Here is a 27506-nt window from a genome sequence, read left to right as displayed (position 1 = left end):
TGGCATTGTGTTGTGTCCCAAAACTCCTAAGTGAGGATTTGACAGCATAGCGCCACTTGCATCAGGACTACAACAGTGTGGATCGGGAAAATGTATGTTCATCACTCACCACGTTAGGTCATCAGATGCTCCCAAAAATGATGTCTCTGCAAAACATGCTACTGTAGCTAGAAAACGTTTCCCCTGTTGAACCTGCATTTACAATGTATACAATTTCAGTATGTGTGGTTTTTGGTTTAGCTTTTTGTAACTTTGTAGCAAGTACGGTCTGCATGTGTTGGCGAATATTGCGTAATGATTGCAAGGTGTCCCCGATATCTTTTCCAACTGTCCCGTTATCTGGTTTTAATGTCCATTCCCTTCTAACCAATCAGAAATGAGTACTCAACCATGCTATGGATACTTTTAATAATGTACAATCTGTGTGTGTGTATTTATATATATTCCTCCTAATAATGTACAATCTGTGTATATATATATATATATTTATATATATATTCCTCATAATAATGTACACTCTGTGTATATACATTTCTCCTAATATCTCCTATCATATAAATGACGTTAGGCAAAATAAAATCCAAACCCATTCTAAAAAAACTCATGTGGGAATCCTCAAAAGGCCTCTACTCAATGTATGCCATTATGCAAATACAATTAGAGATGCATCCGATGCTTTATTATTTATATATATATATATATATATATACACATACACAAGAGAAAGGAGTTGGCATAGCCACAGGAAGATGTTTTGATTTGGGGGTGCAAAAAAATATCTAATATATATATTTCTTAATCATTTTTTTGCACACCCAAATCAATACATCTTCCCGTGGCTATGCCAACTCTTGTCAACTCAACCGCTATGTCCCTCCAAACCCCACTTTTCAGACCCCCCACCGACTTACTTTCTGGCCCCCACCGACTTACCCCAACTCCCATTTCTTTTCAACTCGCCCCCCAAACCCACCCTTCGAGACCCCCCCAGGGCCGTGTCAAGCTTTGGCATTTATTGCAATAGGGGAACCTAGGGGTGGTGGTCCCAGTGATGGGTGGGAGGAGGGGAGGTAGAGGGTCATAGTCACGACAAAGGGAGGTCAGGAAGGAAATTAGCGGCCCATGAAGCGTTAGCCAAAGCCCTTTCTGGTGTCCACTCCTCCACAGTGAACAAATAAATACCTGACACAGCTAGGGCCCGGCCATAGGCCTCATTTATAACCATTGTGTACATTTCAGACTAAATATCTGCATGTGCAATTTCTGAAAATAATACGTAAAAAAAAAATAATCTAAAAATATGTATATTTATAAACTTGGTGGATGCCATACATATGCATGTTTCCCGTTATAAATCAGCCCGTCGTAAAACTGTGTCCGCGAGAACGTGCATTATAACGCATGCATGGAAACGCCCTGCATTCACCTTTTATGGTTTTACAATTAACACATTTATTTGCTGTATAATCTGGAACTATTAGAAATAAAAAATAAATGTTATCAAATGTTGCCAGCATGTTTTAACCTTTTGCAGTAATTTATTCTGTGTTTCGCAAATGACTGTGACAGGTTCTGAAAGAAAAAATGATGGAAAATGAATTTAGACCTGTCAGCAGAACGTTTCAATCCAACTATGTTTTGTATCGACTTTTTCCCAAAATATTCCGGACTGTCGTGAATTCTGAAACATTGTCCTAGGGTAACATTTTGTATTATTACAGTATTACTGTACATGCATTCTTCAATGTAAAAGGTTGACTGTCTGTTCACCTGTGAAATTCGACTGTGTGTTATAATCTGCCCTGCCTATGGGATCACATCGGCTACAGCAAAACTGGAAACACAGTGCCTTCGGATTAAATACAAAAAAATCCTAAGCAATCTACACACAATAACCCCATAATGACAAAGCAAAAACAGGTTTTTAGAAATGTTTGCAAATGTATTAAAAATAAAAAACAGAAATACCTTATTTACATAGGTACTCGGCCCCTTTCCTATGAGACTCGAAATTGAACTCAGGTGCATCCTGTTTCCATTGATCATCCATGAGATGTTTCTACAACTTGATTGGAGTCCACCAGTGGGAAATTCTATTGATTGGAAATTACTTGGAAAGACACACACCTGTCTATATGAGGTCCCATGGTTGACAGTGCATGTCAGAACAAAAACCAAGCCATGAGGTTGAAGGAATTGTCCGTAGAGCTCCGAGACAGGATTGTGTCGAGGTACAGATCTGGGGAAGGGTAACAAAACATTTCTGCAGCATTGAAGGTCCCCAAGAACACAGTGGCCTCCATCATTCTTCAATGGAAAATGTTTGGAACCACCAAGACTCTTCCCAGAACTGGCAGCCCAGGCCAAACTGAGCAATCGGAGGAGAAGGGCCTTGGTCAGGGAGGTGACCAAGAACCTAATGGTCACTCTGACAGAGCTCCAGTTCCTCTGTGGAGATGGAATAAACTTCCAGAAGGACAACCATCTCTGCAGCACTCCACCAATCAGACTCTCAGACCATGATAAACTAGATTATCTGGTCTGATGAAACCAAGATTGAACTCTTTGGCCTGAATGCCAATCGTCATGCCTGGAGGAAACCGGGCACAATCTCTACGGTGAAGCATGGTGGTGTCCGCATCATGCTGTATGGATGTTTTTCAGCAGCAGGGACTGGGAGACTCGTCAGGATTGAGGCAAAATGAACAAGGCAAAGTACAGAGAGATCCTTGATGAAAACCTGCTCCAGAGTGCTCAAGACCTCAGACTGGGGCGAAGTTTCACCTTCCAACAGGACAACGATCCTAAGCACACAGCCAAGACAACGTAGGAGTGGCTTCGAGATAATTCTCTGAATGTCCTTGAGTGGTCCAGCCAGAGCCCGGACTTGAACCTGATCGAACATCTCTGGAGAGACCTGAAAAAGAGCTGTGCAGCAGCGGTCCCCATCCAACCTGACAGAGCTTGAGAAGATCTGCAGAGAAGAATGGGAGAAACTCCCCAGATACCACTGAGTACCACTCTTCATATTTTCAAGCATGGTGGTTGCTGCATCATGTTATGGGTATGCTTGTTATCAGCAAGGACTAAGAAACAGAATAGAGCCAAGCACAGGCAAAATCCTAACGGAATACCTGGTTCAGTCTGCTTTCCAACAGACACTGGGAGACAAATTCACCTTTCAGAATGACAATAAAATTAAATAGTTGCTTACCAAGACGACATTGAATGTTCCTGAGTGGCCTAGTTACAGTTTTGACTTAAATCGGCTTGAAAATCTATAGCAAGACTTGAAATTGGCTGTCTAGCAATGATCAAACTTGACATTTTTTTAAAGAATAATAGGCAAATGTTGCACAATTCAGGTGTGGAAAGCTCTTAGAGACCTACCCAGAAAGACTCAAAGCTGTAATCGCTGCCAAAGGTGATTCTAACATGTATTGACTCGTGGGTGTGAATACTTATGTAACTTAGTTATTTCTGTATTTAATTTTCAATACATTTGCAAAAAAAATCACTTTGCGATCTATTTGAATTCAGGCTGTAACACAACAAATGTGGAATAAGTCAAGAGGTATGACTACTTTCTGGTTCTGTAGATCAAATTATTTTAGATTCCAAAAATAAAATACATTGATTTCACTCTTCTCACTAATGGCAAATGGCAGCATCTTGTTGTTATGTTTTCAGGTTTTTTTTGTGGGGGTTTTGGAGGAAAATCATGTCATCATATCCCCGATTTTGCACACAATACTTGCATGTTTGCAATACAATACTTCAACCACTAGAAAAGGTTGTTCTGTTTTTATAAATGGCAACTTTTACAGGAAAATGGGAGCAGGCATGTTTAGGGGAATATTTTATATGTACACAGCATTTATAAATGAAGCCCCTGAACTGTACTGTGCTGGCTCAGATATTTAGTTTATTCCACCACAGTTTCAGCAACTATGGTAGATGCATCAGGCCAGAGTAGTACTGCTTGCCTTGATTCAGTTCGGTTAGGTAATGAGTACAGGTTTGTGATGAATTACTGGGACTTTAAGTGTATATCCACACAGCCCACTTCTCTGATTTAACCTTGACAGAAAAGGTGCCAAGGCTCTCCTGATTGCCCCACGCTCCGCTGCCACACCGCCAGTCACCTTCAGTAAAGAGTGCATGACGCCAGGCCAAACATAGGAATTCAAATCTTTTGTTTCCCCTTTTTCACTCTCTGACACAAATTGGATCCAGAGTACTGTATCGGCACAGTTCCCTCAACTCTCCTCTGAAAAGGTTTTAATCGTGCTATCTTTTCACAAAGTGAGACATGAAGGGAGAGAGAGGGAGGGAGTGAGAGGGAAGGATGAGTAGGGGAGGGGGTGATGTGTTAAGCAGGGTGATGGGCTGGTAGGAGGAAGGATAAGACCTTTCAGCCAGCCTGAATATGAACAAACTTCATTGTTGTGACCAGGTCCGTGCTCCATGCCTGCCTTATACTTCCCTTTATATTCTGGGTGAATGAGGTTGCCTGGGTAACGCTGAAACGAGGAAAAATGCACCCAAAGTAGAGGAGGGTGGGAGAGTGGCTGGGGGGACACTAGAAGAGGACGAAGTTGGTTGGTGTGGTGAGGGGTTTCAAGTAAACCCAAAATCGTCTCAGCTGATGGGGTTGGAGAAGGTAGTTGTGAGGGGAAAAATGGCACAGTAGATGAAATTGAGTCTATACTAGGCAGAGCGGCGCCTGATTTCCATGTAAATGACGACCCGGACCTGTGGAAAAGGCTGCTTTTGCTTTCCCATAAACCCCCTTGATGGCATCATGATACTTTCCTTTGATAGCGCTCGTTGGCCATTAGTGTACTCCTGAGACGAGCACCCCCAGATCCCCATACAGGACCAGGCAGTCCCCCACCGCGAGGACAAATGTACCCTTTGTGTGGGACACTCTAGTCAGGGGAAGTGGAATGAGTCCAGGGGCACTGAGCTCTGTGTACCTCCCCTCCGCGCCTCCTCTCTCCATCCCCTCTCTACGCTCTCTTACTGGGAGGTGTCGTTCCCTTTGTTTCTTGGTTGTTTGAGCGAGGAAGGAGAAACGCTGAGAGACGCTCCTTTGCCGCCTGGATGCGTCTGTGTTTCTTTAGCAGTGGGAGAGATTGATTGACACCCTCATACAGTCTTTAAGTCCTAGGCACATTTTTCAGACTTTTATCTACATGGATAAAAGTAGCGCAAAGACCTAGACAGGACCCAGTGACAGGGACCTGCTTAGCTGGAACAAAGAGGTGTAAATAGGGGCATGGGGGAGGCCTTTATCCTCCCTACTTCTTTCTTCTCCGTGAACAAGACTGATTGAGAGACAAATTGTGGCAAATAAAGCATGTAATTAGATTATAGCCACAGTGCCTGGGCTGTTGGGCTGCTGGGATCATTGCAGTAGGGCTGGACCCTGTCCAAAGAGAGTTTTCTTAATTGTTTTCTTTCTTTCTTTCTTTTTCTTTGTTTCTTCATTTCTTTCTTCTCTCTGGCCGTGTCCAGTGTTGTAGTCCTTGAGACTGGTCTTGAGACTAAATATTGAGTGTCTCGGTCTTGTCTCTGTGTAAGGAAGAACAAACTGCTCTTCTGAAATATGAACACAGAACATTTTGAACTCTTATCGTGGCGATATGACACTATTCCAGTCATGGTCTTGAATTGGACTTGCATTTGTCTGGTCTTGACTCGGTCTTGACTCGGTCTCGCCCCCCTCCAGCCTCGGACTCGATTTGCTCCGGTCTTGGTCTTGAATCGGTCTCAGTTTAGGTGGTCTCAAACACAACACTGGCCGTGTCCAAATACCCATAATTGCGTTCTAAACAGTAGGAATTTTTGGTATTTTTGGTATGTGAAAATTGAATGTTTTATAGTATGTTAAAAAAAAATGGTATGCCGTGTCATACTCGTTTCGGCTTTTCATCTACTACAAATTTGCTGCGTGCTATTGAGGAAGAGAATCCTCTTTTCAGATCCAGACGTGTTTGACAGCAGCTGATAGTGAGACCTGCTGCACCATAATGATCCTCTTTTCAGATCCAGACGTGTTTGACAGCAGCTGATAGTGAGACCTGCTGCACCATAATGATCCTCTTTTCAGATCCAGACGTGTTTGACAGCAGCTGATAGTGAGACCTGCTGCACCATAATGATCCTCTTTTCAGATCCAGACGTGTTTGACAGCAGCTGATAGTGAGACCTGCTGCACCATAATGATCCCTTTTCAGATCCAGACGTGTTTGACAGCAGCTGATAGTGAGACCTGCTGCACCATAATGATAGAATGGGGGGAAACGGTGCAGTTTCACATCAGATGGCGTGTTCTCAGTATGGGTGAGTCTAGTATGGTGATATCTGTTGCCTATTGAATAGATTTTTACTAAACAGTACATTCTAAACAGTATGTAGTATGGGTAGTACACAGTATGCAGTTTTTGTATGTAGTAGGCAAGACAGGTTTCGTATACGGCCTCTTTCTCTCTCTCTCTTTCATTCATTCATTCTTTCATCCTCCTGAAGTAAGAGAAAAGTTGTTTTCGATCCCAGTGAGCGACAGAGCTGGGAAGCGACAGAGCTGGGAAACAACAGAGCGAAAGCTTCTATTTATGATTCATGACATGATGGTTTTGTGGATTGTTTGTTTTGGGCGGCATGTTCTGTGGAACCAATCTGAAAACAAGAGTGTGGTCATCCCTATTACTGCAATTGAGTTTCAGTGGAGTCAGTGGGCAATGAGGCTGGCTCCATCCCAACATGCAGACAACAGAAGACAGTGAGAGACGCAGAAGCCAATGTGTTCATGTTGTGAGAGCCAGGCTGAGATTGCCAAGCCATAAATCATATTGTGGGTTTGGTATCGATGATGATAACACGCCAATACAATGCTATTACGATGCTATTTTCTCCCCGTTCTCTCCCTCTCCCTCTCCCTCTCTCTCGGGTCAACGTTTCTCTCTCGCCTCTCTCTCTCTCTCTCTCTCATATTAAACTAGGAGCAGGTAATAAAGCCCAGTGAGGCAGCAGAGAGTATTAGCGGGGTGTGTAGCGTGGATCCAGAGAGAGACTCATGTCCCAAATATCCAGGGAGGATCTCACCGCAAATCCTGAACCATTCCAGCCACAAAAAAACCCCACATCTTTCTTATCATCATCATCGTGACCCATATCCTGGATCATGTTCATAAGGGCACACCGTCCCAAAACGTTTTGTAACCAAAAACGAACGCTTCTCATTGGATGACTTTCGACAGTAACTCCCCGTTTTATAGCGATTATGACTGTTTTTCTTCCATTTCGTGCCTAATTAATACCACCCTGGTTGTGGTCACTGGTTGATATTATGGTGGTCAGCTCAGCTGTTATAATCTCCTCCACATTCCGTTGCTCTACAGACATCTCTGTCAGGCGAGGACCAAGGGGGAGTGACTACTCACACTATCCGTGACCTAACCACACAATATGTGTTTTGTCTGTGCCTTGCCGTCCGAGATATTCGCCATGCATTCCACCCCTCCATGTACTCAGGGAGGTGGGGAACCCAGAACACATCGTTGGAGACAAATTAATCCCCCCCCCCCCCCACCACCACCACTTCCCTCAACTGACTCCGATGGGGTTGGGGTAGGAGGGAGGCACCTGCTGCACAGCTGTCCAGCCTCGCCTATAATCAGCCCACCCCAAGCATGCCGGTTTCTCTTCCTTTAGTCCTACCTTACAAACCAAAGTAGCAATAATGTCATGACTCGTCACTTAAAGTCTCTCCATCTAGATAAAACAATGTATATATCTGCATCTGTCTGTATGTCTCTCTCTCCAACACTTGACATGTTGCGTTTATATTTTTGTTCAATGTATACATTTAAAGTGTTGGTTTCATGAGCTGAAATAAGCACAAAAACAGAGATGAGATCCTGAGGCCCATTGTCGTGCCATTCATCCGTCGCCGTCACCTCATGTTTCAGCATGATAATGCACAGCCCCATGTCGCAAGGGTCTGTACACTATTCCTTGAAGCTGAAAATGTCCCAGTTCCTCCATGGCCTGCATACTCACCAGACATGTCACCCATTGAGCATGTTTGGGATGCTATGGATCGATGTGTACGACTATGTGTTACAGTTTCCGCCAATATCCACAACTTCACACAGCCGTTGAAGAGGAGTGGGACAACATGCCACAGGCCACAATCAACAGCATGGTCAACTCTATGCGGAGGAGATGTGTGGTGCTGCATGAGGTAAATGGTGTTCACACCAGACACTGACTGGATTTCTCATCCACGCCACTACCTTTTTTTTAAGGTGTCTGTGACCAACAGATGCATATCTGTGTTCCCAGTCATGTGAAATCCATAGATTAGGGCCTAATGAATTTATTTAAATTTAATGATTTCGATACATGAACTGTAACTCAGTAAAATCTTTGCATGTTATATATTTTTTCAGTATATATATGCTTCACTAACGACATAGGCACACATTTGGGGGACTGGTGGTGAGGCCCTGGTAAGAACAACCACATCTGTCACCAATCATGCATTGGATGAGATCCCATTTGTCCACGTACCAAGCCATCCAGTGGTTGGCTCAGTCCAGACCCAGTAATGTGTGAAACTATGTATCCTCTGGTTTGGAAGCCTGAGTGGTCCCGCCGGACCTCTGTCTGTCTACCCAGGAATCTGACGTGACCGATACAATCTGTCAGTCAAAGTGCCCCACCTTGCAATCTGCTTGATTTCAACATCTCCCATTTCTATAGAATTTTCATAGTATGTCGCACCCATTCAAGTTGTATGTACAGGAATTACCCCAGGTGATTACGTTATACGGAGTTACGTGGTCAGTATCATTATACGTTTCCTCTATAATGATGTTTACATTGGTCCGATGACACAGTTTAATCAATAGGATTATAACGGGAGTTCTTTAGCTCTTATTCCGCAAGAACACCTATGCGTTAATGCTCACTCAAATGCAGAGAATCAGGAACAACGGAACTAGGGAGAACTATGTCGAATTATCAAGTGATGTCGAAAATCGAGAGTTCTTGACCAGCCAGTGATTCACTTGCCTTTTGATAACCTCTGTGTTCACTGTTCAGGATACAATACATGGGAACCCACAGTTTGTTTAGTTCAGCCAGGGAAGGATGCGAAGGATATAAAGTTGCTCCCAGACTAGGGAGGGGATGTGTGTCTATTTGTCAATAACAGCTGGTGCGCAATGTCTAATATTAAGATAGTCTTGAGGTATTGCTCGCCTGATGTAGAGTACCTCATGATAAGCTGTAGACGACACTATCTACCATGAGAGTTTTCATCTATATTTTTCGTAGCCGTCTATTTACGGCCACAAACTGACCCTGGCACTAAGACCGCACTCAACGAGCTGTATAAGGCCATAAGCAAACAAGAAAATGCTCATTCAGAAGCAGCACGCCTAGTGGCCAGGGACTAATGCAGACAAACTTAAATCCGTTTTACCTCATTTCTACCTGCATGTCACAGATGCAACCAGAGGAAATAAACTTTAGACCACCTTTACTCCACACACCGCCCTCCATTTGGCAAATCGAACCATAATTCTATCCTCCTGATTCCGGCTTACAAGCAAAAACGAAAGCAGGCAGAACCAGTGACTCGCTCAATACGGAAGTAGTTAGTTGACGCGGATGCTACGCTACAGGAATGTTTTGCTAGCACAGACTGGAATATGTTCCAGGATTCATCCAATGGCATTGAGGAGTATACCACCTCAGTCACTGGCTTCATCAATAAGTGCATCGACGACATCGTCCCCACAGTGACCGTACATATCCCAACCAGAAGCCATGGATTAAAGGAACATGTGCACCAAGCAAAAGGCTAGAGCTGCATCTTTCAAGGAGCGGGACACTAATCCGGACGCTTTTCAGAAATCCCGCTATGCCCTCAGACGGACCACCAAACAAGGAAAGCTTCAATACAGGACTAAGATTGAATTCTACTACACCGGCTCTGATGCTCCTCGGATGTGGCGGGGCTTGCAAACAATTATAGACTACAAAGGGAAACCCAGACATGAGCTGCCCAGTGACACGAGCCTACCAGACAGGCTAAATGCCTTTTATGCTTGCTTCGAGGCAAGCAACACTGAAGCATGCATGAGAGCACCGGCTGTTCCGGACGACTGTGTGATCATTCTCCCCGTAGCTGATGTGAGCAAGACCTTTAAACAGATCAACAGATGGATTACCAGGATGTGTACTCTGAGCATGCGTGGACCAACTGGCAAGTGTCTTCACTGACATTTTCAACCTCTCCCTGACAGAGTCTGTAATACCTACATTTCAAGCAGACCACCATAGTCCCTGTGCCCAAGAAAGAGAAGGTAACCTGCCCAAATGACTACTGCCCCGTAGCACTCACGCCGGTAGCCATGAAGTGCTTTGAAAGGCTGGTCATAGCGCACATCAATATCATCATCCCGGAAACCCTAGAACCACTCCAATTTGCATACCACCCCAAGAGATCCACAGATGATGCAATCTCAATCGCACTCCACACTGCCTTTTCCCACCTGGACAAAAATAACACCTATATCAGAATGCTGTTGACTACAGCTCAGCGTTCAACACCATAGTGCCCACAAAACTCATCACTGAGCTAAGGACCCTGGGACTGAACACCTCCCTCTGCAACTGGACTTCCTGACGGACCGCCCCCTGGTGGTAAGGGTAGGCAACAACACATCTGCCACAGTGACCCTTAACACAGGGAACACTCAGAGGTGCGGGCCCCTCAGCGGTGCGTACCTCTCCCTCAACGTGAGCAAGAAAATGGAGATGATGGTGGACTACAGGAAAAGGAGGGCCGAACATGCCCCCATTTACATCGACGGGGCTGAAGTGGAGTGGGTCGAGAGTTTCAAGTTCCTTGGTGTCAACATTGCCAACAAACTATCATGGTTCAAACACACCAAGACAGTTGTGAAGAGAGCACGACAATGCCCTTTCCCCCTCAGTCGACTGAAAAGATGGGTCCCCAGATTCTTTCAAAGGTTATACAGCTGCACCATCGAGAGCATCCTGACCAGTTGCATCACCGCCTGGTAAGCGACCGCCGCTCGGCGTCCGACCGTAAGGCGCTACAGAGGGTAGTCCGTATGGCCCCAGTACATCACTGAGGCCAAGCTTCCTGCCTTCCAGGACCTATATACTAGGCGGTGTCAGAGGAAGGCCCACAAAACTGTCAAAGACTCCAGTCACCCATGTCACAGACTGTTCTCTCTGCTACCACATGGCAAGCTGTACCAAAGCGCCTAGTCTAGATCCAAAAGGCTCCTTAACAGCTTCTACCCCCAAGCCATAAGACTGCTGAACAATTAATCAAATGGCCAGCTGGACTATTTGGTTTTCACACTGCTGTTACTCGCTGTTTATTATCTATGCATAGTCACTTTACCTGTACCGACATGTACACGTCACCTCGACTGACCTGTACCCTCGCACATTGACTTGGTACTGGTACTCCCTGTATATAGCCTTATTATTGTCATTTTATTGTGTTACTTTAGTTTATTTAGTCAATATTCTCTTAACTGTCTTTTGTAAAAACTGCATTGTTGGTTAAGGGCTTGTAATTAAGCATTTCACAATTCACCTGTTGTATTGATTTGGTGATATTGCAAAAACAAAGCATGAAACAGGGAGAGAAGAGGAGTGATGGAAAGAGGGGAAAAAGAGGAGGGGGGGGGGCTTTACTCTCCAACACCAGCAGTAACCTCACTTCCCTGTCAATCTAATCTGTCAGAACAGCAGTAGAGACGGCCAACGGGAGGTCTGAGAACAGCTGCCAGGCGCTCTGGCACGCTACAACTCCTCTCTCTGTCTGGGAGAGGAACATCGCTATGACCACACATTTCCACGAGCTAGGGGCAAAGGGGAAGGATGTAGCCTGTGTTGCCCTCTGACAGGTTCTCGTAGTGATTAACTAGTGACAAATCTTCATTGCCATCTTTGTTCATTTGTAATGCCGTTCTTAACATTCTTTCCTGAATCGTTTTTTCTCATACCATGTCTCTAGCTTAATTTTCAAGTTTAACAGGTGTTTATATAACAGTTACATCAATTTCCATTTCAACTCTCCATGTTAATTAATAAGATTTAACTAAGGAAGTAGTCCATTAAATTATATATATATACAATACTGCCGTGTTTTGACAGTAGCTGGTGGGAGAGTGATGTACGCTGTATAATTTGGAAGAAATCCCCTCTGAACAAGCTACTGTCTCATCTCTCCTGAATTCGAGAAAGAGCTCGCTTCCCTGATTAGCACCAGAGTCCCAAATTCCTCTCTCTTCCTTTCACTACCATATTCCCTCTCTTTTCCTCTTAGAGAGACAAAATCAACAGATCAACAATATCACGGCCCAGAACGTTGCCGTGCCAACACCCCACTGCGTTCCAGTTACACAGTTAATTGGATGAAGAGTGTAAGATTAAAGGACCTACATCCCAAGGCAACGGCTAATTGATTTAATATTTATGAACTTCTAACGAGGGGAGTGAGGGGGAAGGCAACAGGGATCCAATTTAAACTGTACTCGCTCTAACATTTCACGTGAAGGAAATGTTTAGTTAGAAGGGGTGGGGATGGGAGAGAGGGAGAGCGGTTCTTTCTGTTTTCTGCTCAGCCTAAATACACACTGTAAACCAAATCCTAGCTAAAGGCATTATGGGTATCCACAGGTGTAGCCAGTGGAATTTAAACCGTTTGATATCAACAAATGAGTCTCAAGAACATGCTCTGATAATCCCATGTTGCAGAGGAATTAGGATCACACAAGCAGTGTAGTGAGAGATAAGGACTGAGACTGGATCCACTCACCTGCTGGCTCCTCTGTACTGCTGGCTGTGGTTGTCGGGGGAACAACAGGAATCTCTGTTTCCAGGTAAAAACACCGCACAAACACAGACAAGAATTAGCTTCATTATGTTTTAATACATTTGACATAGAATTAAAGAGTTATGCAAATTAAGACGAGTATACAATACAATAAGAGTGTTTATTTTCCAGCAGACAAGCTTTAGTATTAATGTACAACCTACAGTTTTTCAGTAGATGTAGACGTGCTGTGTGGGGTAACTGTACGAAGGGATGGTTACTAGTTAGGTTTCGCATGTAGAGAGTTACTTTCTCAGCTGTACAGTATCCATATTAGGAAGTCTGAGAACTGAGGACTTCCTAATATGAATGCCGTACAGGTGGAGCTACCTGGCAGATCAGGTCAAAGGGGAACAGCGAGATTCAATCTTAAGATCTGGAGGGGAGATATCAGGGGGGGGATGAAATCTGTAATGTCTCCCCCCTCACGCCTCTATTCGCCCCCACGACGAGGTATCTGCAGTTTTACACCCAAGACTTCCTTCTCTCAGCTCTCCTTCACCCTCTCGTGTAGGCTATTTACAGAGGCAGGAAGTTGACATTGAATGAAGCCATGCATGAAAAGAGCTCCTCTTATCTCCAAAGGAGCAGGATGGTAACATTAGATAACAATAGATATAAAACCTAATACATTTTGTTACACTGGCGGCAAAACGGGGATAAAACCGCCGAAACAGGTGTGTAAGCAGCGAGGGGAAGCAAGGACAGAGAAGCACAGATACAGTTGAATGAGAACACATAGATAAAAGGAAAGGGTGGCAAGATAGATAAGATGCACAGGAAAGGAAAAGAGCACAATAGCAGTGTATTGGCGGTCATGCATACAGTGCCTAGCAAAAGCATTCACCCCCCTTGGCGTTTTTCCTATTTTGTTGCATTACAACCTGTAATTTAAATTGATTTTTATTTGGATTTCATGTAATAGACATACACAAAATAGTCCAAATTTGTGAAGTGAAATGAAAAAAATGATTTGTTTAAAAAAAATCTTAAAAAATGAAAAAACAGAAAGGTGGTGTGTGTATATGTCTTCACCCCCTTTGCTATGAAGCCCCTAAACAAGATCTGATGCAACCAGTTACCTTCAGAAGTCACATAATTAATTAAATAAAGTCCACCTGTGTGCAATCTAAGTGTCACATGATCTGTCACATGATCTCAGTATATATACACCTGTTGTGAAAGCCCCCAGAGTCTGCAACACCACTAAGCAAGCGGCACCATGAAGACCAAGGAGATCGCCAAACAGGTCAGGGACAAAGTTGTGGAGAAGTACAGATTTGGGTTATAAAAAAAGATCCGAAACTTTGAACATCCCACAGAGCACCGTTAAATCCATTATTAATTAACGGAAAGAATATGGCACCACAACAAACTTGCCAAGAGAGGGCCACCCACCAAAACTCACGGACCAGGCAAGGTGGGCATTAATCAGAGAGGCAACAAAGACACTAAAGAAAACCCTGAAGGAGCTGCAAAGCTTCACAGTGGAGATTAGAGTATTTGTCCATAGGACCACTTTAAGCGGTACACTCCACAGAGCTGGGCTTTACAGAAGAGTTGCCAGAAACAAAGGCATTGCTTACAGACAAAAATAAGCAAACACGTTTGGTGTTCGCCAAAAGGTATGTGGGATACTCCCCAAACATATGGATGAAAGTCCTCTGGTCAGATGAGACTAAAATTGAGCTTTTTGGCCATCATGGAAAACGCTATTCCATCACCCCGAGAACGCCATCCCATCATTCTGTGGGGATGTTTTTCATCGGCAGGGACTGGGAAACTAGTCAGAACTGAAGGAATTATGGATGGCACTAAATACAGGGAAATTCTTGATGGAAACCTGTTTCAGTCTTCCAGAGATTTGAGACTGGGATGGAGGTTCACCTTCCAGCAGGACAATGACTGTATAAAGCAACACTTGCGTGGTTTAAGGGGAAACCTTGGAATGGCCTAGTCAAAGCCCAGACCTCAATCCAATTGAGAATCTGTGGTTTGACTTAAAGATTGCTGTACACCAGCAGGAACTCATCCAACTTGAAAGAGCTGGAGCAGTTTTGTCTTGAAGAATGGGCAAAAATCCCAGTGGCTAGATGTGCCAAGCTTATAGAGACATATCCCAAGAGACTTGCAGCTGTAATATCTGCAAAAGGTGGTTCTACAAAGTATTGACTTTGTGGGGTGAATAGTTAGTTAATAGTTATGCATGCTCAAGTTTGTTGTCTTATTTCTTGTTTGTTTCACAATAAAAAATATTTTGAATCTTCAAGGTGGAAGGCATGTTGTGTCAATCAAATGATACAACCCCCCCCCCAAAAAAATCCATTTTAATTCCAGGTTGTAAGGCAACAAAATAGGAAAAATGCCAAAGGGGGTGAATACTTTCTCAAGTCATTGTAGATGAAGATTCTGTGTGGTAAAGGAAGAAAGAATCAAGTCTTTTGCTCAACGCCTCTGATTTGATTAGGACTTATCCCAATCGTTTATTTAAATGTTATTTATTTCACCTAGTGGTTAAGAGTGTTGGGCCAGTAACCAAAAAGTTGCTGCCGTACTGCCTTTGAGCAAGGCAGTTAACCCCCAACAACAACTGCTCCCCGGGCGCCGATGACGTGGACGTCGATTAAGGCAGCCCCCCCCCGTGCCTCTTTGATTCAGAGGGGCTGGGTTAACTGTGGAAGACACATTTTGGTTGAATGCATTCAGTTGATTTGATTTGAGTTGTCCAACTGATTAGGTATCCCTTTCCCTTAATTGTTTAATTTATACAGGCCTAATTTATACAGGCCTAATTTATACAGGCCTAATTTATACAGGCCTAATTTCTCATTAAGAATGCAAGCATTTGTCTTGTGACAAGAAAAAAAAATGCTGCCAGAGGCCATGTGGTTTTTACTCCCTACTGATTACTCTGTGTCACTGCTAATCGACCTGCCAAGCCCTGATAGCTGATCAGGATTCAGCCACGCGTGCCAGATCACATAATAATAATGAGCCTGTTTCTCATAATCAACTCGTATGGTCTGATTTACGACCCTCTACATTGGAAAGTATGTGAAGTCAGAGATATGACATTTTATCCCTCCCTGTTAAAACTGAAATTGGCAAGAGGTTTCAGTATCGCTAAATGTTAATGGGAAGGGCTTTCAAAAAGATTATTTAGCAATTATTGAAGAAACTAAATATTTGTGTTGATCCCATCTGATCGCTGGGACCTCAGCATCTCCAAGTTTCACACCTCCGACTGAGTGGCTCGACTTTCCCAGGAAAATCAAAGATATCTGATTCCAATAGGGTTCGTAGGTTTAAATATCCCCTTGGCTTGGACATTGGCCAAAAATATCCCTTCGGAAGAATTCATTTCGTAATAGCTTTTATATAACCTCTGAATCATCATTTTATTGACCAAAATCAGCATTTAAAATGTATTGTTTTGGAGTCTGAAAACAAATGCCAAATAATTAAGATAAAGTGGCAGCCATTTTATTTTTGTTTTGAGATGCTGATTGTCCTTGGTCATTGGCCCTTTTCCCTTTTCAGCCAATGAGGGACACTGGTGGATCCTGGAGATGGTGTTCGTTAACTAGACCGGGACTTGGCAGTGTTGTATTTATGGGGACTGTCAACATTGGGAGGTTGAGGCTTCACAGAGGATTCTGGGGGATGATTTGTTTATTTTAGTTTTCAGATTTACCGGGTGGTCAGAACACTGTGACTAAATGCTTGTCTGAGGAAACCAATGGAGGAGAGAAAGAAGAAGAGTAGGATTCTGTGCCATGTAGTGTGTGTTTGTCAAGCCAGAGGAGGGAGGGACGGTGGGTGGGTGGTTGGGGGACGGAGGGTGGATGGGAGGGACGGTGGGTGGGTGGATGGATTGGAGGGAGGGTGGGTTGGTGGGTGGGTGGGTGGGTGGGAGGGAGGGTGGGAGGGAGGGAGGGTGGGTTGGTAGTTGGGTGGGTGTGTGGGTGGATGAATGGGAGGGACGGAGGGTGGTTTGGTGGTTGGGTGGGTGGGTGGATGGATGGATGGTGGATGGATGGATGGATGGGAGGGACGGAGGGTGGTTTGGTGGTTGGGTGGGTGGATGGATGGATGGGAGGGACGGAGGGTGGTTTGGTGGTTGGGTGGGTGGGTGGATGGATGGGAGGGTGTAGTTGGTTGGTTAGTTGAGTGAGTTTGTTCCTTTTTGTAAATTGACCATTTTCTTTGTGGAGGTGTGTATGAAAGTTTCAAGCATAGAGATGTAATGGGCAAAAGTCATATCTCGACCAAAGGTTTTAATATGGGTGGCTGGTGGCTGGTGAGGCAAGTTCAGGCAACTAGGAAAGGCTGGGTTCCACGTACTTATGCAGGGGGCAATGGGCGAGCGGCTCTGCTGGTAGCCTTTAGCGCAGCGGTTGCACGTGATACCAGTCACGCCGTCTTTACAGGGACATTGACCCGTGGTTTGGTTACAGGTTTTGCCAGCAGCACCCACGGGATGGCAATCACATGCTGTGAGGAACAGAAGAGAAGAGGTAAGAGAACACACGTTTGGCGTGGGTGGGGACACAAAAACACGTAACACCCATCTACAGAGAGAGCACAGATACAGTACACAACAACAACAACAGCAGTGGTGGTGGTGACAACAGGGTTGGAAACGTGAGCGTCGAGGACAGAAGAGACAGTGAAGCTTGTGAGGCTTTGCTGCGGGAAGAGTGACAGGACTTACTTGGGTCCACAACATGACAAGCTTGACTTGCAGTGCCATCGCTGCAAGAACACACGAACAGCATACGCTCAGCATATTCAAACTGGGCATACAGTGCTGGTTGACATTGACTGCTGGGAATCGTTAGCTCTTTCCAAGCTGCTATCATGGTAGCATGATCATGACAGTATGATTGTCCGGGATCAAAATGTTTTGTCTTCTTTCTATAATATGTGTGTGTGTGTGTGTGTGTGTGTGTGTGTGTGTGTGTGTGTGTGTGTGTGTGTGTGTGTGTGTGTGTGTGTGTGTGTGTGTGTGTGTGTGTGTGTGTGTGTGTGTGTGTGTGTGTGTGTGTGTGTGTGTGTGTGTGTGTGTGTGTGTGTGTGTGTGTGTGTGTGTGTGTGTGTGTGTGTGTGTGAAGAAGGATAATGGAACAGGTGACTGTGTTTACTAGATGATTAAATAGGAGTGATAATCCTGATTGGCTGTTTTTTATTAATCAGAGGTTTGAGTCTGGAACCAAAATGGCTGTCAGATTTCCTCTCTGCCTGGGGAGTCTATCTAAGACATCTGCTTCAGGAATGCAACATCTTTTGCCTGCACTAGGCTAACCCCCTGTCTTTATTTTCAACTAAACCCACAGTTGGTCTATCTTGCCAACTAAACTCACTATATCAAGTTTGATAAAGTGTTGAATAACAGGTAAACTATTGTAATAAATCATGTTAAACTATTGGCCAAATTTTTCCTTGTGTCTATGTTTGTTTGTACTGTTCATATCCAGGCATGGCGTGGTTACCATAACGATATGTCACACTTGACGCAAATCCTATATTCTAATCAATACCAGAACTTCTCTACTAATCTTTCCTCTAGTCAGCAAGCGCCTAAGCTCCATGAGACGTTGTTGCCAGGGTAACAGAACTGTGTGACTTGGGTCTGGTTGTGTGTGTCCCATGGGCTGTGTTCCATGTTGAATGTTTACAGTATGTCCTATAGAAAACCCAATGATGTCGGGTTTCAGCAAATTACTGGTTTTCAGCCAATGATGTTGGGTTTTAGAAAATGACTTTGGGTTTTAGCCAGTGATGTTGGGTTTAAGCCTGCGGGTGTATTGTCCTTCAGAATGACCCCTCCCTACATCTCTCTAGTGCCAATTGTCATGATGAGAATCATCAAAGGTCTCAGTTTGAGCTATGCAATTTGAGGTTTTGTGGGTATAAGCGGTAACACTGGTTTTACAGACCACAATGTGCATTCTCATTCCGCATGGTGGGAATGTTATGTGAATGTTGCTTAGCTTCTGCTTTTAACTGGAACTCTACTAAATGACCAGAGAATGTTGAGATTCAGTACAAAATTTGGAGATTTCGCTCTCTCTCTCCCTCTCTCTCTCTCTCTCTCTCACTCTCTCTCTCTTCCCCTCCTATTTCTCTCTCCCTCTCTCGCTCTCTCTCCCTCTCTCTTCCCCTTCTCTCTCTCTCTCCCTCTCTATCTCTCCCCTCCCATCCCCTCTCTCTCCCCCTCCCTCCCTCTCTCTCTCTCTCTCTCTCTCTCTCTCTCTCTCTCTGCTTCTCGCTCTCTCTCTCTCCCTCTCTGCTTCCTCGCTCTCTCTCTCCCTCTCCGCTTCTCCCCTCTCTCCTCTCTCTCTCTCTCTCTCTCTTCTCTCTCTCTCTCTCTCTCTCTCTCTCTCTCTCTCTCTCTCTCTCTCTCTCTCTCTCTTCCTCTCCCTCTCTCTCTCTTTCTCTCCGCTTCCTCTCTCTCTCTCTCTCTCTCTCTCTCTCTCTCTCTCTCTCTCTCTCTCTCTCTCTCTCTCTCTCTCTCTCTCTCTCTCTCTCAGCTTCCTCCCTCTCTCTCTCTCTCTCCGCTTCCTCTCTCCCTCGCTCTCTCTCTCTGCTTCCCCTCTCTCTCTCTCTCTCTCTCTCTCTCTCTCTCTCTCTCTCTCTCTCTCTCTCTTTGTCTGTATTATGTGAGTCAGTAGCTGTTGCTGCTAAACTTGCTGAGAATCATCAAAGTTCTCAGTTTGAGCTATGCAATTTGAGGTTTTGTGGGTATAAGCGGTTACACTGGTGCAACAGACCACAATGTGCATTCTCATTCCCCATGGTGGGAATGTTACAGATGGAGTCGGAAGTTTACATACACCTTAGCCAAATACATTTAAACTCAGTTCTTCAATTCCTGACATATAATCCTTCCCTGTCTTGGGTCAGTTAGGATCACCACTTTATTTTAAGAATGTGAAATGTCCGAATAATAGTAGAGATAATGATTTATCAGTTTTATTGAGATTCAGTACAAGATTTTATGAGAAGATTTTGTATTTTGGTTGATTCATACAGTCTGAGCCAGTCTCTCTCTCTCCCCTTCCTCCCTCTCTCTCTCTCCGCCGCTTCCGCCCTCTCTCTCTCCGCTTCTTCCCTCTCTCTCCCCCTTCCTCCCTCTCTCTCTCTACCCCTCCCCCCTTCTCTCTCTCCGCTTCCCCCCCCTCTCTCTCTCTCTGCTTCCTCCCCCTTCTCTCTCTCTTCCCCTCCCTCTCTCTCTCTCCAATTCCTCTCTCTCTCTCTCTCTCTCTCTGCTTCCTCCCCTTCTATCTCTCTTCTCCTCCCTCTCTCTTCATTCTCCTCCCCTCTCTCTCTTCCCCTCCCCTCTCTCTCTCTTCCCCCCCCTCTCTCTTTCTTCCCCTCCCCTCATCTCTCTCTCTCACTCTCTGCATCCTCTCTCTCTCTCTCTCTCTCTCTCTCTCTCTCTTTCTGCTTCCTCCCCCTCTCTCTCTCTCTCTGCTTCCTCCCCCTTCTCTCTCTTCCCCTCCCCTCTCTCGCTCTCTCTTCCTTCTCCCCCCTCTCTCTTCCTTCTCCTCCCCTCTCTCTTCCTTCTCCTCCCTCTCTCTCTCTCTCTCTTCCTCCCCTCTCTCTCTCTCTCTGCTTCCTCCCCTTCTCTCTCTCTTCCCCTCCCCTCTCTCGCTCTCTTCTCTTCTCCTCCCCTCTCTCTTCCTTCTCCTCCCCTTTTCTCTCTCTCTTCCCCTCCCCTCTCTCTCTCTTCCCCTCCCCTCTGTCTCTCTTACCCTCCCTCTCTAACTCTTTCTCTCTCTGCTTCCTCCCTCTCTCTCTCCCTATCTCTCTCTGCTTCCTCCCTATCTCTCTCCCTATCTCTCTCTGCTTCCTCCCTCTCTCTCTCTCTCTGCTTCCTCTCTCTCTCTCTGCTTCCTCCCCTCTCTCTCTCTCTCTCTCCCTATCGCTCTCTGCTTCCTCCCTATCTCTCTCTCTGTCTCTCTCTATGCTACCTCCCTCTCTCTCTCTCTCTCTCTCTCTCTCTCTCTCTCTCTCTCTCTCTCTCTCTCTCTCTCTCTCTCTCTCTCTCTCTCTCTCTCTCTCTTCTCTTTGTCTGTATTATGTGAGTCAGTAGCTGTTGCTGCTAAACTCGCTTATCTTAATCAGACAGCGGAGGGAGAATCCGTAGCCCTCTCTCCTCTGTTATCAGGTCGGTGGGCTTTAAAGCGAGTGTAACGATTACCACTTTATCAGGCCAATCTGTCACCAGGTTTCATTGCCTCATTTTGTCTGGGAGAGGAGGGGAGTGGAGGCTAGAAAACAGAGGGAGAAAAAAAGGGGGAGGCTTACACACAATCTATAAACAAGTGTAGAGGCCAATCGGGCACGTCTTCAGGCACGTAAATTTAAGAGCCTGTCAGTAAGGCGGAGAGGAGTGGGGTGTGGGGGGGGCGTTAGGGAGGGCAAAGTGCGGCCCTCTTCAGAGCTTCTGAGAGCTAGCACCGTGTTTTTAAGAGCGTCTGCCCCACTAACCACAGCTTAAGCCTGCCAGTAAATCAAGTTGCTCCGCACATGGTCTGCAGGTGGGCCGCTCTTTTTCGCTTGTTCTCTCGTTTTCTCTCTCTCTCTGGGTGTCTCTTTCATTCCCGACTCTCTCGTTCTCTCACTCTTTCGCTCTCTCTATCAATTTCATTTCAATTCAAAGGGCTTTATTGGCATGGGAAACACATGTTTACATTTCCAAAGCAAGTGAAATAGATAATAAACAAAAGTGAAATAAAGAATATAAAATGAACAGTAAACATTACACTCACAAACGTTCCAAAGGAATAGAGACATTTCAAACGTCATATTATGGCTATATACAGTGTTGCAACGATGGGCAAATAGTAAAAGTAGGTCCTCCCAGGGACCTCCTGCCCTTTCTGACTGCCACAGCCTGCTGGGGACCCACCTGGGGAGAGTTTAAGCTTCAAGTGGGTGTCCACTTAGCACTTAAGTAGCTACGCTATCCTGCTATCCTTCCTCACAGCTACTCCAGATGGCTGGGCAAGATAGGGACACTAGCAAGCGAAAAAGGCTAACTCCTTCCATCCTCCAGTCCTCGTTCACACACACTTGTAGAGGGCAGAGAAAGGGCTAATGAGCCACCCATGATGAGCTAGTTACAGGGGCTCGCTAGGCTAGCGAAAGGCTAGCTCCTTTCAACCTCTTTGACAGACACTTGAAGTGGGGAGAGAACGTGCTTCTCTTGGTCCTCAAGTTGAGCGAGTTAAAGGAGCAGTCTGGGAGAGAATAGGCCTTTTTTATATGAGCCTGGGGAACATAGGCTTTGTATAACCCATTGTTAAAGTACTAAGCCGGTTGAGGAGCTCTGAAGGTTGATGGGCTTGGTCCTGTATATAAATGTTTCGATCCTCTATATGAAGACCTTGGAGAGGCTCAGATGAAGTTAGGATTGAGTTCCCTACTAGTGTAACACACACACACGCACACAAAAACACAAACTTTGAGGAGGGAGATGCACATAAAAGAGTGAAAAATGTTCTTGGTTAACGGGGAGGGTGATGGAAGGCATTTCAAAGGAGCTCGCTCTTCATAGGAGACGATCATTGCTCAATGTGAGATTTTTTTATATTTTTTAACTCTGCCAATCGTTTACCATAAAGCGTTTGATGTTTGAACTGCAATGCTCCCCCTCAGTTTGGGTTTGTGCGTTCGGTGCCTATAAGAATCATTTGTTGGCTGTTGGATAAGGCCCAACCCGAGTGTCTGTGTTCTATTATAATTAGGTTTCCACTGGTCCGCAAAAAATGTGTGGAGAGGAGAGATTAAATAATGTTACATGACTCGGGCCTTTTTTCAATGACATGTTCATCTGATACAGGGAATGTCTATCTAACTTTGGGTTTTCATATGTTTTGGTATTTTATTGATTAAAGTCATTGGAATCCTTAGAGATGTCACACTTTTGGCCAAGGCAAGAGCCTACGGGCACAGAGACAATATTATTCCTATATAGTTGCCATTTTACATGCAACACAATACATGTAAGTCATTATAATTGACAACAGCAACAGAAAGACGACTTTATTTTTCATTTCCAGAGAAGTTATGAAAACCAGTCTTTTTAAATGTTTTAAATCTCTACCATAATGTTATTTCTGGTTAATGAAGTTCTACAGTGCAAGACATATGGAGAGGAGAACGTAATCACTTCTGCGTGTTATTCTACCTGAAACTTATGTCTTTGACAAAGACACATTTCTTTTGTTCTGTCTGTAGAACTTGTTCCTCGTGGTTGGACTCACTGAAGTGATCACACACTGGCTGATGTTACTGTGTGAGTGACGCTGAAAGTAAATGGCACTAATATGGTTCCCCGCTGCACTAAGCTTGGTATTTCTCTCAGTAGAATAACTTTCAGACACTCCTTTCATCGACAGATTTTGAAAGCATCATAACCAAAGATTCAGGGCTGGTGCCAATGATTTAGTTTCTTAACCGTTACCACGGCATCTGAATATTACCTGGCCACAAACCTCCTAAAAGGGGTGCCACGGCAGCCAGCGTATCAAACTCTTTATCAGCTCGACTAATATTTGCGGTGCTGAGTCTGTGAGATTCGTAACCAGACCACCCAGAGAGCTTCTACCCTGTTGCCCACCTTGGCTATCATACCATGTTAATTAACGATCTATACTTGCATGGGACTTAGGCCCAACCTCCTGTGTGGTATCAACAATAGGTTCCCTATCCAATAAATCTGTAAGCATGGTGGGCCTTGGGCCACGCCCCGGACACTGTGCCAAAACGTCATATTACTTTAGCTCTACCGACAAAGGTGTTAGAGAAACGAACAAGATGCACCTTTCATAAGTGCTCACTTAGGGCCCAGGCCCTCAATCGATATGCATTCTGTGTTTATGCTCTAGTCAATGAGGGGTGAAGCCATAAATCTAGGCTCTGGGCACTGTTCTTTCTGGGCCACAGTGGCCGTTGCTCTGAGTTTCCTTCGCAATGTTCTCACATGGGAGTCATTTGAAGTGATCGAGTTTCTCATATAAAAGCAAGACTCTGTACTCTTCTACCCTCTTGTATTGCTAAGGGGCTTTATTCTGCCCAAGAGCTACCCAGCAACGGTTCCCATTGGACAATAAATAACTGAGGGCCTTAATTGCTGTCACTTTAGTGTAGCTGCATGATGTGTATTTATGTCACTGGAGGAGCGAAACAGAAATTAGTGATGCGGTTTTTGTTTTCATTGAATTATGTTGAGTTATGACATGCTGGACTTTAAATCATTTTACAAGCTATAAGCCCCAAGCACAAGATGGTTCATATAGGAGTTGATATATAATAGGTAAAGCAGAGTATGTGTTAACTTCATTAACACAGAGAGCAGGGGGGGGGGTTAATATGGAGAGAGAGAGAAAGGTGGTTAATATGGAGAGGGAGGGAGGGAGGGAGGGAGAGCGACAGAGAGAGACAGAGACAGAGTAACAGCCTCATATCTTCACTCATTGCCAGCAAAGTTACAAATATAGTTCTGTGCAAATGTTTTACCTGGCAAGCGGACAGGATCATGCGTCATATCATTTGTCACCTTAACGTAGTTACCAATCATTCCTGTTTTGATGTAATCGAACACCGCAGCCTAACTCGGACAATGTTTGCTTATAATCACATTAGGGCTTTAACTCTGGCTAGTTTCAGAAATGAAACTGAACAAAACTGCTTAGGTAAGCTGAGGATTTTATATTTTATAAATGACGATGGAATCTGTTTATGCTTTCGTTTTGGTGTGAGGCATCAGTGAGTTTGAAGGAGTTAGGACAAACCAACAGAGGAACATAGGAAGTTTCTCTTGCATATGAGAGTAGTTATTATTTCCTAGTAGTGTAATGACATGTTATTTACATGGTGGCATGCAAGGGTTTAGACCACAGGGATATGCTGTACTGCTGTTCTAAGACTGAGCTCACAGCCTATGGGAGTACAGTAACGGTGTCTGTGAATGGTGGACCTGGGTGTGCGTGGGTGTGTGTGTGCGTGCGCGTGCGTGTGTGTGTGTGTGTGTGTGTGTGTGTGTGTGTGTGTGTGTGTGTGTGTGTGTGTGTGTGTGTGTGTGTGTGTGTGTGTGTGTGTGTGTGTGTGTGTGTGTGTGTGCGTGTGCGCGCGCGTGCGTGTGCGTGTGCGTGTGCGTGCGTGGGTGTGCGTGGGTGTGTGCGTGCGTGCGTGCGTGCGTGCGTGCGTGCGTGCGTGCGTGCGTGCGTGTGTGCGTGCGTGCGTGTGTGTGTGTGTGTGTGTGTGTGTGTGTGTGTGTGTGTGTGTGTGTGTGTGTGTGTGTGTGTGTGCGTGGGTCTGTGTGTGTGTGTGTCACTGCTTTTGACACACTGAGGAATAGCTTCTGTCTGTCCACTCTACCATAAAGGCCTGATTGGTGAAGTGCTGCAGAGAACTCTGGTGCTCTGTCAGAATGACCATCGGACTCAGTTTGGCCGTGCTGCCAGCTCTAGGAAGAGTCTTGGTGGTTCCAAACGTCTTCCATTGAAGAATGATGGAGGCCACTGTGTTCTTGGTGCCCTTCCCCAGATCTGTACCTCGACACAATCGTGTCTCGGAGCGGTCTAAGGCACTGCATCTCAGTGCAAGAGGCATCACTACAGACACCTTGGTTCGAATCCAGGCTGTATCACAATCGGCCGTGATTGGGAGTCCCATAAGGCGGCACACAATATACCAAGCATCGTCCGGGTTTGGCAGGTATAGGCCGTCATTGTAGAATTTGTTCTTAACTGACTTGCCTAGTTTTTAAACAAACTGGATGAAACTGAGCTCAATTTCGAGTCTCATAGGAGGGTCTGAATACGTATGTAAATAAGGTATTTCTGTTTTTGACTTTTAATACATTTGTCATTATGGGGTATTGTGTGTAGATCGATGAGGATGTTTTATTTGTTTAATACATTTTAGAATAAGGCTGTAACGTAACAAAACGTGGAAAAAGGGAAGGGCTCAGAATACTTTCCGAATGCTCTGTACGTACACCGGAAAATGTACACAATATACTGTATACTAAGAATGATATGTACAAGAATGATATATTAAAGTTAGCTATGTCAAGAATCCATTATATAAGTAAATAAATATGTGGTGTGTATAAACACTGTAATTAAATACAAAGTATGGTAGTAGAAATATCAGAATGAGCTGTGTCAGGAATAAAGTATTTAAATACTCTGTGCGAAACGGGAAGTGTCCAGTGGTTCAATGTCTCTATGACATGGGACAGCAGCGTTGGATGTGTGTGGGTGTGTGCATGTGTTTGTGAGTATGAGGTGTGTGTGTGTGTTCGATAGCTTGTGTGTTTTTTGTGTGTGTGACTGTGCCTCACCTTGCAGCCGGCTAGTGATGGCTGTTCAGCAGTCTGATGGCCTGCTAATAGAAGCTGTTTTTTAGTCTCTCGGTCTTGGCACTGAATGCGCCTCTACGTACTACGTCCGGCTCGCACACACCGCGCCGAATCACACACATCGCATCGAAAGTGGATCTAGCGTTCGTCTGCTGATCGTTCTGCGCGCTCCATTTCATTTGTCACTCGGTATGCAAATGACGTGCAGAGGTGTTAAGTACTCTCGGCCAGCAAATTCTATTGGTGTGTCTGAGCCCTAAGGCTTGTAAACCTTCTCGAGAACATAAGCAAGAAGCTTGACTCAACCCTCACTTGATTCCAAAAAAAATGTTTAAACATATTCAAGATCTAACACAGATGTAGACTCCGTTCCTAGAATCTTCTAGAAATAAAAACTGGACCCATATCATATTCCACAACCTCCGTTAAAAACATGGCATATAAAGTAACAGGAGAGATGTGTACCGTTTGGCCATCAAGTTAGCAGCGGCATAGAGGGAGAGAATCAAGCGGTTACGAGCACGAGTCAAAAGGTTGAAGACCAGCCTGGAAAGAGAAAGAGAAAGAAAAACATGCAGAAGAAGACATTGAGATGATGAAGGAGGCACAGAGAGAGTTCTCAGTTTTCCATGCCGGCGGTGTTGGCAGTTGGTACAATCAAAGGAGTCAAGAGACGTTCAGAGCCCCACGTGTCCCGGATGCACACGTTCAGAGCCAGCCCCACGTGTCCCGGATGCACACGTTCAGAGCCAGCCCCACGTGTCCCGGATGCACACGTTCAGAGCCAGCCCCACGTGTCCCGGATGCACACGTTCAGAGCCAGCCCCACGTGTCCCGGATGCACACGTTCAGAGCCAGCCCCACGTGTCCCGGATGCACACGTTCAGAGCCAACCCCACGTGTCCCGGATGCACACGTTCAGAGCCAGCCCCCCCACGTGTCCCGGATGCACACGTTCAGAGCCAGCCCCACGTGTCCCGGATGCACACGTTCAGAGCCAGCCCCACGTGTCCCGGATGCACACGTTCAGAGCCAGCCCCACGTGTCCCGGATGCACACATATAGTTCAGAATTAGGTGGTTAGAGGTCCACACTGATGCATTTTTCACAGCTTTTTGACAGGTTGTTATGACATAATATTTAAGGCATGAGTATAGTAAGTCTCCTGCCATTAAATAATGGACATAATAT

The 27506-nt window shown here is 45.1% G+C and overlaps 1 protein-coding gene across 2 annotated transcripts in view; it reads right to left on the bottom strand.

Moving 5' to 3' along the window:
* Positions 1-27506, bottom strand: part of LOC124003373 (netrin-1) — a 111015-nt gene that overhangs the window by 9481 nt on the left and 74028 nt on the right. Inside the window, exons 4-5 of one of the 2 annotated variants that reach the window (XM_046311559.1) lie at positions 17282-17431; positions 12881-12934 (exon numbers count right to left, since the gene is read on the bottom strand). In XM_046311559.1, coding sequence (XP_046167515.1) covers positions 12881-12934; positions 17282-17431 — 204 coding nt within the window. The remainder of the gene's footprint in view (positions 1-12880; positions 12935-17281; positions 17432-27506) is intronic. The other variant, XM_046311560.1, reaches the window with a different exon arrangement.

Source organism: Oncorhynchus gorbuscha, linkage group LG18 (assembly GCF_021184085.1).
Source record: "Oncorhynchus gorbuscha isolate QuinsamMale2020 ecotype Even-year linkage group LG18, OgorEven_v1.0, whole genome shotgun sequence".
NCBI classification, from domain to species: Eukaryota; Metazoa; Chordata; class Actinopteri; order Salmoniformes; family Salmonidae; genus Oncorhynchus; species Oncorhynchus gorbuscha.
The sequence above is the reverse complement of the archived record's forward strand: the minus strand, read 5'-3'. Positions and strand labels throughout refer to the sequence as shown.